The 9,194-nt window shown below is 61.9% G+C and overlaps 3 protein-coding genes across 39 annotated transcripts; 1 reads left to right on the forward strand and 2 right to left on the reverse strand.

The window, feature by feature from the left end:
- Nucleotides 1-217: 217 nt before the first annotated feature.
- LOC116454989 (protein PELPK1-like) lies at nucleotides 218-2,781 on the forward strand. Of its 35 annotated transcripts, none has more exons than XM_032132266.1 (5): nucleotides 218-683; nucleotides 740-1,058; nucleotides 1,106-1,232; nucleotides 1,264-1,304; nucleotides 1,439-2,781. In XM_032132266.1, exons 1-5 carry the CDS (start codon nucleotides 244-246, stop codon nucleotides 1,907-1,909), a joined length of 1,398 nt encoding a protein of 465 aa, XP_031988157.1. In that variant the 5' UTR covers nucleotides 218-243; the 3' UTR covers nucleotides 1,910-2,781. The 35 variants fall into 35 exon arrangements, with proteins under 35 accessions (XP_031988157.1, XP_031988152.1, XP_031988165.1 ...); XM_032132261.1 differs by having other exon boundaries at nucleotides 740-873; nucleotides 906-1,058; nucleotides 1,106-1,239; nucleotides 1,295-2,781; XM_032132274.1 differs by having other exon boundaries at nucleotides 740-841; nucleotides 1,008-1,058; nucleotides 1,106-1,304.
- Nucleotides 293-4,965, reverse strand: IQCC (IQ motif containing C). The gene is made up of 5 exons (XM_032132718.1): nucleotides 4,831-4,965; nucleotides 4,375-4,522; nucleotides 2,442-2,572; nucleotides 2,226-2,333; nucleotides 293-2,079 (listed from the first exon to the last, which is right to left on the reverse strand). The coding sequence occupies exons 1-5, from the start codon at nucleotides 4,963-4,965 to the stop codon at nucleotides 1,975-1,977; spliced, it is 627 nt and encodes a 208-aa protein (XP_031988609.1). The 3' UTR covers nucleotides 293-1,974.
- A 33-nt stretch (nucleotides 4,966-4,998) lies between these two features.
- Nucleotides 4,999-8,646, reverse strand: CCDC28B (coiled-coil domain containing 28B). 3 transcript variants are annotated; one of them, XM_032132299.1, is made up of 6 exons: nucleotides 8,349-8,645; nucleotides 7,561-7,757; nucleotides 7,328-7,482; nucleotides 6,005-6,159; nucleotides 5,897-5,919; nucleotides 4,999-5,120 (listed from the first exon to the last, which is right to left on the reverse strand). In XM_032132299.1, exons 1-6 carry the CDS (start codon nucleotides 8,547-8,549, stop codon nucleotides 5,069-5,071), a joined length of 783 nt encoding a protein of 260 aa, XP_031988190.1. In that variant the 5' UTR covers nucleotides 8,550-8,645; the 3' UTR covers nucleotides 4,999-5,068. The 3 variants fall into 3 exon arrangements, 2 of the variants coding, with proteins under 2 accessions (XP_031988190.1, XP_031988189.1); XR_004244281.1 differs by lacking the exon at nucleotides 4,999-5,120 and adding an exon at nucleotides 5,515-5,530 and having other exon boundaries at nucleotides 5,640-5,919; nucleotides 8,349-8,646; XM_032132298.1 differs by lacking the exon at nucleotides 4,999-5,120 and having other exon boundaries at nucleotides 5,546-5,919; nucleotides 8,349-8,646.
- Nucleotides 8,647-9,194: the final 548 nt, after the last annotated feature.

A 9,194-nucleotide genomic window follows, 5' to 3' on the forward strand; every position in this document is an offset into this window, starting at 1 on the left:
CCTGTGCTGTGTTCCAAACTGTCCCCTTTTCCCATCACATTCCCACTGGGAACTCTCCAGAGCTCTTTGCTGCCAACACATTTTGGGTTTTTTTTTTCCATCCTTGGGATCACTGGCATCCCTCAGGGATTTAAATCCAGATCTGTGAGCTCTGCCAGGATTTATGGATCAGCAGCTCCATGGCAGCAGCTCTGGTCACTGCTTGGGAAATCCCAAAGATCCTGGAACAGGTTAAAGCACGCCATGGACACACCTGGCACCAGGCAGGAGAAATCAGGAAGGCAGGAACAGGTTCAGCATCAGGAAAAATTTGTTTATTCCCAAGAAAACAATCGAAATCATCCCAGAACAGAAGGATCCACAGGGCTGCAGTGTCCACGCAGGGCAGGGAACCCCAGCAGCACTTGGGAATGTGGAATGTTCCTGGACTGGAATGTCCCTGAGCTGAAGGAACTGACAAAGCACCAGCTCCTTTCCTGGCTCTGCCCCAGGAGGAAACGCCCAGAAGCCAGAGGAAAAAGCGGGAATGAGGGTCATCCCGAGGATCAGGAGGGATGGGCCCTCCCTCCCCACCTGCCCAGCACAGCCAGGGAACTCCTCCCAGCTCAGCACTTGAGTGTTCTCCAAAATCCACCACTTGGAGGTCGTGGATGTTGCAGATCCATCCCAAACACACAGCTCAGATTCCCAAAAATCCCCCACTTGGAGATCCCACAGCCATCCCAAACACACAGCTCAGATTCCCAAAAATCCCCCACCTGGAGATCCCAGAGCCATCCCAAACACTGAGATTCCCAAAAATCCCCCACTTGGAGATCCCAGATCCATCCCAAACACTCAGATTCCCAAAAATCCCCCACTTGGAGATCCCAGATTCCCCAAAATCCCCCACTTGGAGATCCCACAGCCATCCCAAACACTCAGATTCCCAAAAATCCCCCACTTGGAGATCCCAGATTCCCCAAAATCCCCCACCTGGAGATCCCAGATCCATCCCAAACACACAGATTCCCAAAAATCCCCCACTTGGAGATCCCAGATCCATCCCAAACACTCAGATTCCCAAAAATCCCTCACTTGGAGATCCCATCATCCCAACACACAGATTCCCAAAAATCCCCCACTTGGAGATCCCAGATCCATCCCAAACACTCAGATTCCCAAAAATCCCCCACTTGGAGATCCCAGATCCATCCCAAACACTCAGATTCCCAAAAATCCCCCACTTGGAGATCCCAGATTCCCCAAAATCCCCCCCTGGAGATCCCAGATCCATCCCAAACACACAGCTCAGATTCCCAAAAATCCCCCACTTGGAGATCCCAGATCCATCCCAAACACTCAGATTCCCAAAAATCCCCCACTTGGAGATCCCAGATCCATCCCAAACACTCAGATTCCCAAAAATCCCCCACTTGGAGATCCCAGATTCCCCAAAATCCCCCACCTGGAGATCCCAGATCCATCCCAAACACTCAGATTCCCAAAAATCCCCCACTTGGAGATCCCAGATCCATCCCAAACACTCAGATTCCCAAAAATCCCCCACTTGGAGATCCCAGATCCATCCCAAACACTCAGATTCCCAAAAATCCCCCACTTGGAGATCCCAGATCCATCCCAAACCCAGATTCCCACATGGAACCCCCACAGTTCTGTGGGAAGAGCTCGTTCCTGCAGGTCCCTGCTGCCCTCAGCCATTCCACTTCCACACCAGCACCAAAAGCACCTTCTGGAAGGGAAAATCCTCCCATTTCCCACTGGGATCATCCAGCTGAGCCAAGAAAAACAGGGATTTGGTGGGATGGATCCCTCCAGGACACGCCACAACCCCCCTGGCTGCGGATGTTTAATCCTGCTTGGACCAAATATCACATTCCCAAGAAATAAAACATTTTTTCTGGAGTGAAAAATCCAGAAAAATCCAGCTCCATCCCACCGTGCTGGAGCTGCTCCTGAGCTGCCCCTGTCCCATCAGGAGCGCTGCTGCAGCTCCAGGGCTTCTCCAAACCAATCCAAAAACTCGGGAATGCCTCCGGAGCGCTCGGGAATTCCCAGCTTCCGTTTCAGCAGCAGGAACTGCGAGCCCAAGAAAACCAAGCAGCCCGTGATTAAATCCCAGAGCCAAATCCCTGCCACATCCACCCAAATCCCTGGAAAACGGAATCCCTGGCACTGTCCAGCCCATCTTTCCCGTTTGGGAAGAGGCAGGAGCAGCTCCTCACGTTTTTCCTGCTGGCGATGGCCTGCTGGATCCACAGCAGCTCCATCAGGAGATGCTTCCTGTAGGATTGGAGCTCCGAGCGGGGCACGCCTGCAGTCCGCGGGGATTTCTGCCCCAAAAATGGGAGAAAATCCCATTGTTATCACAAAGATCCCGATTGTGGGAGTTGTTCCAACCTTCCCAAGATGTTCCCGAGGTTTTTATCCGTGTCCCTTACCCGGGCTGGCTCCGAGGTCGCTGCTGTCCCATTCGCTGTCGTTGTCCCACTCCTCGCTCCCTGCCGAGGCTCTTCCCTCCTTTCCCGGGATTTTATCAGCACCAGACCCAAATTTGGGGGGTTTGGGTTGTCTCACTGGGCAGGGGGGCTGAGGAGGGGGTGTTCCCACAGCCCCCAGCCCGCTCTGGTCCAGGGGGATCCGGCTTCTCCGGGGGTTTTTTGGGAATGGTCTCATTGTTCTCTGCAGCCTTCCCTGGATCCAAGAGCTTCCCTGGGAGGGGCTGCCCAAGGGAAAAGAGGAATAAACCAAAAAAAACCCCAATATACAGGGGGAGGGAAAGAAAATCTGAGGAAAATATTTAAAAAAACCCAAGAAAGTCTAAAAGGAATAAAATGGAAGAGAAAATATGAAGAAAATATGACGATGAATAGGAAGAAAATATAGAGAAAATATAAAAAAATAGAAATAAAATGGAAGAGAAAATATGAAGAAAATATGAAGATCAATAGGAAGAAAATATAAAGAAAATATCAAGAAATAAAAATAAAATGGAAGAGAAAATATGAAGAAAATATGAAGATGAATAGGAAGAAAATATGAAGAAAATACAGAGGAAAATACCAAGAAATAGAAAGGAAATATGAAAGAAACTATTAAAATATACAAAAGAAAATATATAAAAGAAAATATATATAAGAAAATATCACGATTCCCGGGAATGTTCCCCCGCTCCCGATTCCCGGGAATGTTCCCCCCGCTCCCAATTCCCAGGAATGTTCCCCCCCGCTCCCGACTCCGGGAATGTTCCCTCCGCTCCCCATTCCCGGGAATGTTCCCCCCCCCGCTCCCATTCCCGGGAATGTTCCCCCCGCTCCCTTCCCGGGAATGTTCCCCTCCACTCCCGATTCCCGGGAATGTTCTCCCCGCTCCCCATTCCCGGGAATGTTCCCCTCCACTCCCAATTCCCGGGAATGTTCCCCCGCTCCCGATTCCCGGGAATGTTCCCCTCCACTCCCGATTCCCGGGAATGTTCTCCCCGCTCCCCATTCCCGGGAATGTTCCCCGCTCCGCTCCCGATTCCCGGGAATGTTCTCCCCGCTCCAGAGTCCCGGGAATGTTCGCCCCGCTCCCGATTCCCGGGAATGTTCCCCCCGCTCCCCATTCCCGGGAATGTTCCCCTCCACTCCCGATTCCCGGGAATGTTCTCCCCGCTCCCCATTCCCGGGAATGTTCCCCCCTCCGCTCCCGATTCCCGGGAATGTTCCCCTCCACTCCCAACTCCCGGGAATGTTCCCCCCGCTCCCCATTCCCGGGAATGTTCCCCTCCGCTCCCGATTCCCGGCAATGTTCCCCCTGCTCCCGAGTCCCGGGAATGTTCCCTCCGCTCCCGATTCCCGGGAATGTTCCCCCGCTCCGGACTCGCGGGAATGTTCCCCTCCATTCCCGATTCCCGGGAATGTTCCCCCCGCTCCTCATTCCTGGGAATGTTCCCCTCCACTCCCGACTCCCGGGAATGTTCGCCCCGCTCCCCACTCCCGGGAATGTTCCCTCAGCTCCCGATTCCCGGGAATGTTCCCCCCGCTCCCGACTCCCGGGAATGTTCCCCTCCGCTCCCGATTCCCGGGAATGTTCTCCCCGCTCCCCATTCCCGGGAATGTTCCCCTCCGCTCCCCATTCCCGGGAATGTTCCCCCGCTCCCCATTCCCGGGAATGTTCCCCCGCTCCCCATTCCCGGGAATGTTCCCCTCCACTCCCCATTCCCGGGAATGTTCCCCCCGCTCCCCATTCCCCGGAATGTTCCCCCCCCTCCCCATTCCCGGGAATGTTCCCCCGCTCCCCATTCCCGGGAATGTTCCCCTCCACTCCCAATTCCCGGGAATGTTCCCCCACTCCCCATTCCCGGGAATGTTCCCCCCGCTCCCCGCGGCTCACGGACCTCGGGGCCGAAGCGCGGCAGCTGCAGGACGCGGCCGCTCCAGCGCAGGTGGCTCAGGTCGCCCTCGATCTCCAGCACCACGGCCTCGAACTCCTCCCGCACGCTCCGGAGCCGCCTCCGCAGCAGGAACCCCCTGGCAGCGGCCTGGCACGGCCCGGGGGCAGCGCTGGAGCCGGGGCAGACCCGCGGTGCCCCCCGAGCTCCCTCCCCGCCCGAGCCGGAGCATCCCCCGCGCCCAGATGTGCCCGTTCCAGATGTGCCCGTTCCAGATGTGCCCGTTCCAGATGCGCCCGTTCCAGATGTGCCCCCACAGCCGCATCCAAAGGCCCCTTCCAGATGTGCCACCCCAAGGGTCCCTCCCGTGCAGCCGTGCCCCCACGCAGCCTTCCCTTCCCGACACCTCCAGCGCTGTTCTCCCGCCCGCCCCGCGTCCCCCCGGCCCCGGCCCGCACCTGCAGCCGGGTCACGGCGCGGAGGAGCCGCCGCCGCCGCCCCTCGGCCTCAGCTTCGGCCCCGGCCCCGGTCCCGGTCCCGGCCCGCGGGCCCAGCGCGGCCGCCATGGCCCCGGCGCCGCCTGCTGACGTCATCGGGCCGCCACCGGCCCCGCCATGGCGGGAGGGGCCCGGCCGGGCCCGGTTGGGGCGCCCGGGGGTGGCGGGGGCCGGGGCTGGGCCGGGAGCCGGGCCGGGGTCAGGCCGCAGCGTCCTCGGGGTCCGAGCTCTCGGCCAGGTGCAGCTTCTGTCTGAGAGCGGGTCAAGGGGAAGCGCCGGCACCGTCCCTGTCACCAGTGCCACCATTGCCACCCATGTCACTGCCGTCATCACCAGTGCCTCCAGTGCCACCGTCACTGCCACCAGTGCCACCCATGTCACTGCCGTCATCACCAGTGCCACCAGTGCTACCAGTGCCACCAGTGCCACCCATGTCACTGCCGTCATCACCAGTGCCACCCAGCGCCACCGTCCCTGTCACCAGTGCCACCCATGTCACTGCCGTCATCACCAGTGCCACCAGTGCTACCAGTGCCACCAGTGCCACCCATGTCACTGCCATCATCACCAGTGCCACCAGTGCTACCAGTGCCACCAGTGCCACCCATGTCACTGCCATCATCACCAGTGCCACCAGTGCTACCAGTGCCACCAGTGCCACCTATGTCACTGCCGTCATCACCAGTGCCACCAGTGCTACCAGTGCCACCAGTGCCACCCATGTCACTGCCGTCATCACCAGTGCCACCCAGCGCCACCGTCCCTGTCACCAGTGCCACCAGTGCCACCCATGGCACTGCCGTCATCACCAGTGCCACCCAGCGCCACCGTCCCTGTCACCAGTGCCACCAGTGCCACCCATGTCACTGCCGTCATCACCAGTGCCACCCAGCGCCACCGTCCCTGTCACCAGTGCCACCAGTGCCACCCATGTCACTGCCGTCATCACCAGTGCCACCCAGCGCCACCATCACTGCCACCAATGCCACCAGTGCCACCAGGCCGCCCCGCTCCCCACCAAGGATACATGGAGCTGCTGAGCTCTTCCAGCTGTGGGAGCAAAGGAAGAGGCTGAAGGACCGGAGGGGACCCCGGGGGTGTCCCGGCCCTGGCAGGGGACAGGGGTGACGCTCACATGTGCCAGCAGCTGGTCCAGGTTCCTGTTGGCCGCCACCTTCTTCTGCTCCTCCGGGAGCTCCTCCACGCACACGTCGAGGCCGAAGTGGAGCCGCGCCAGCTTCTCCTGCATCTCCCGCACGTGCTCCAGCTGCTCGAAGGAGCACTCCTTCCCTGGGGAAAGATCCACCACAGCCCCTGCTCATTCCTTCCCTGGATCCAGGGGAAACATCCATGGTATTCCCCCATTCCACTCCTTCCCTGCGCCCATGGAAAGGATCTGTCAAATCCCCCAACCCATTTCTTCCCTATGGATCCAACATTTTCCCCATCCCAGCCTGTTCCTTGTGGATCAGTCCCATTCCCCATCCCGCCCCTTCCCTGCGGATCCAGAATTCCACCCTGTGCATCACCCCTTCCCTGTGCATGGATCCCTCCATCCCCCAGCCCATCCATCCCTCCACCCCTCCATCCATCCCTCCATCCATCCATCCGTCCATCCATCCATCCCTCCATCCATCCCTCCCTCCATCCATCCCTCCCTCCATCCATCCCTCCATCCATCCATCCATCCATCCCTCCCTCCCTCCCTCCATCCATCCCTCCATCCATCCATCCATCCATCCATCCATCCATCCATCCATCCATCCATCCCTCCCTCCATCCATCCTCCATCCATCCATCCCTCCATCCTCCCTCCATCCATCCATCCATCCCTCCCTCCCTCCCTCCATCCATCCCTCCATCCCTCCATCCATCCTCCCTCCATCCCTCCCTCCATCCATCCCTCCATCCATCCATCCCTCCATCCATCCCTCCCTCCATCCATCCCTCCCTCCATCCCTCCCTCCATCCATCCATCCATCCCTCCCTCCATCCATCCCTCCCTCCATCCCTCCCTCCATCCATCCCTCCATCCTCCATCCCTCCATCCATCCCTCCCTCCATCCATCCCTCCCTCCATCCCTCCCTCCATCCATCCATCCTCCCTCCCTCCATCCATCCCTCCCTCCCTCCTCCCTCCTCCATCCCTCCATCCATCCATCCATCCCTCCCTCCATCCCTCCATCCCCCAGCCCATCCATCCCTCCCTCCCTCCATCCATCCATCCATCTCTCCATCCATCCCTCCCTCCATCCAATCCCTCCCTCCCTCCCTCCACCCATCCATCCATCCCTCCATCCATCCATCCCTCCCTCCATCCCTCCATCCCTCCATCCATCCCTCCATCCATCCATCCATCCATCCATCCCTCCCTCCATCCCTCCATCTCCCAGCCCATCCCTCCTTCCCTACGGATCCACCCCACCCTCACCCCACGCACCCCAATCCCTCCCCTCACCGAACGCCTGCAGCTTTCCCGAGTGGAAGTCGCTGAGGAGGCTGAGCAGCCCCCCCTCCATCTCGCACACGTCGGACACATCCGTGAGGAAGCTGTGCTGGAGCGGGGCCCCCCGGGACCCCCCCGCGCCCGCCCGCGCCCGCTCCTTGCTCGTCCTGCGCGGGGAACACGGCGTTGGCATCGCCCCGGGGGCTCCGGCCGGGCTCCCGCGGGTCCCCCCTGGCCGCACTGACCGCCGGGGCCGGGGTCGCTGCCGGGGCGAGGGCAGCGTGGGCAGCGGCAGCGCGAAGGACGTGCTCTTGCTCGGGGGCAGCGGCCGCGGGGCCCCGGCGGGCGCCGGCTGAGCCAGGCAGGTCTTGGGGCTCCGCTTCTTCCTCCGCTCCTCCATGGCCGGCGCTGCGGGGGCTGCGGGGGCTGCGGGACGGGGGCCCTGCGTGGGACGGACACGGCGCTTGGAGGCTCCTTCCCTGCATGGAGATGACGGCTCGTGGAGAGGACGCGGCTTCCCGGGGCACAGCGGAGGGGTGCGGGGACCCCCGGGACAAAGCGGGGACAGCCACGGGCACCGGGACCCCCGGGACAAGGGGGGGGGACAGCCACGGGCAGCAGGACCCCCAAGATAAGAAGTGACACCCACGGCCACCGTGAGCCGCTCCAGGGCTCGGTGGCGGCGGCAGGACCGCAGCAGGAGCTCGGCCCCCCATTCCCGGGGGGGCTCCGCTCTCCCGGCGCCCGGAGCATCCCCGCGCGGAGCTCGGCCGGGGCCTGAACCGCAGCCGCAGCTCCGGCCGGGCCTCGGCTCTCGGCGTCTTCCCGATGGAGAAAAGGATTTCGGTCCCGAACGACCCCGGAGAGAACGGAGCAGGGACCGCTCGGGGGCCGTCACCGCGGGGCTCCCGCACAGCCCCCCCGAGCCCCGGGCCCCGCCGGGACGGGGCAGCTCCGGCGGCTGCGGAGCTCCTTTGTCCCCTTTGTCCGCAGCCTCCGGCCGCCGTCCGGAGCGCCACGGCCCGGGACTGACCTGCGCCGGGCCCGCTCCGGCCTCCGGGACCCGATGGACACCCCGATCCCGATGGACACCCCGATCCCGCCGGACACTCCGAGCGCGCACAGCCTGGGATTTGCATTTAAAGGGAAAGGGAACTTCCTCCAGGCTCCGCAGGACACCGGCTGCCCGCTGGACGCCCGGACCCGGCCCCAGCCTCAGCCCCGGGATCAGCATCCCGCAGTTTCGGGAATGGGGCAGGATCCGGCGCCCGAATCCGCGCAGCGCCGGCGGCAGCGGAGCCCGCGGAGCCCCCGGGGCATTCCTGCCACCCCCTCCCGCCGCCCCGGCCGCGGGGTTTACCCCGAGTCCCCTCCGGTGCCACCGCAGTGCCGCGATCGCGGGATCCGTCCCTGCAGGAAGCAGCCGGGAAGGAGCCGGGAAGGAGCCGGGAAGGGCCTCCAGCCCTGGCGCAGGGCCGGGATCAGACGAGTCCCGTCCCCCCCCCCCCGCCTCCAGCCCGAGCGCGGCTGCTCCTGTAAATCCCGGCAGGATTTTAAACCGACCTTGGACATTTTGGAGCCGATGGGGACACAGGGGACCAGGCGGGAGGGGGAGGTTGATACCCCCAGAGCCGGGACCCTCAGGGCTGGTGGCTCTTGGTGGCTCTTGGTGGCTGCAGCATCCCGGGGAGGGAGAGCCACGCTGAGATGCCCCGCGCTGGGCCAGTGTCCCCTCTTAGCAAGGACATCCCACCTCCACTGCAGCGAAACGTCCCTGCCAGCCTCCCCCTGCCCATACCCACTGGAAAGGCAGGATCAGAGCCCTGGGATACAGGGAAGTTGTGTCCCACGGAGGTTGATGTGGCCACCCCACACCCCA

This window comes from Corvus moneduloides, chromosome 23 (assembly GCF_009650955.1).
Source record: "Corvus moneduloides isolate bCorMon1 chromosome 23, bCorMon1.pri, whole genome shotgun sequence".
Classification (NCBI taxonomy): Eukaryota; Metazoa; Chordata; class Aves; order Passeriformes; family Corvidae; genus Corvus; species Corvus moneduloides.

Excerpts from the sequence above, each read along its gene's own strand:
- LOC116454989 (XM_032132258.1), top strand. The coding sequence starts at position 244 with ATGGACACACCTGGCACCAGGCAGGAGAAATCAGGAAGGCAGGAACAG. Across the intron at positions 874-905 it reads CCCCCACTTGGAGATCCCAG|AGCCATCCCAAACACTCAGA; the intron begins ATTCCCCAAAAT and ends TGGAGATCCCAC. Across the intron at positions 1,059-1,105 it reads GATCCATCCCAAACACTCAG|ATTCCCAAAAATCCCCCACT; the intron begins ATTCCCAAAAAT and ends CCCAACACACAG.
- IQCC (XM_032132718.1), bottom strand. The coding sequence starts at position 4,965 with ATGACGTCAGCAGGCGGCGCCGGGGCCATGGCGGCCGCGCTGGGCCCG. Across the intron at positions 4,523-4,830 it reads GCGCCGTGACCCGGCTGCAG|GCCGCTGCCAGGGGGTTCCT; the intron begins GTGCGGGCCGGG and ends GGGCCGTGCCAG. Across the intron at positions 2,080-2,225 it reads CCATCGCCAGCAGGAAAAAC|TTCCTGCTGCTGAAACGGAA; the intron begins GTGAGGAGCTGC and ends TTGGGCTCGCAG.
- CCDC28B (XM_032132298.1), bottom strand. The coding sequence starts at position 8,549 with ATGCTGATCCCGGGGCTGAGGCTGGGGCCGGGTCCGGGCGTCCAGCGG. Across the intron at positions 7,483-7,560 it reads CAGCGACCCCGGCCCCGGCG|GACGAGCAAGGAGCGGGCGC; the intron begins GTCAGTGCGGCC and ends TTCCCCGCGCAG. Across the intron at positions 5,920-6,004 it reads TGGACCAGCTGCTGGCACAT|CTGGAAGAGCTCAGCAGCTC; the intron begins GTGAGCGTCACC and ends TTGCTCCCACAG.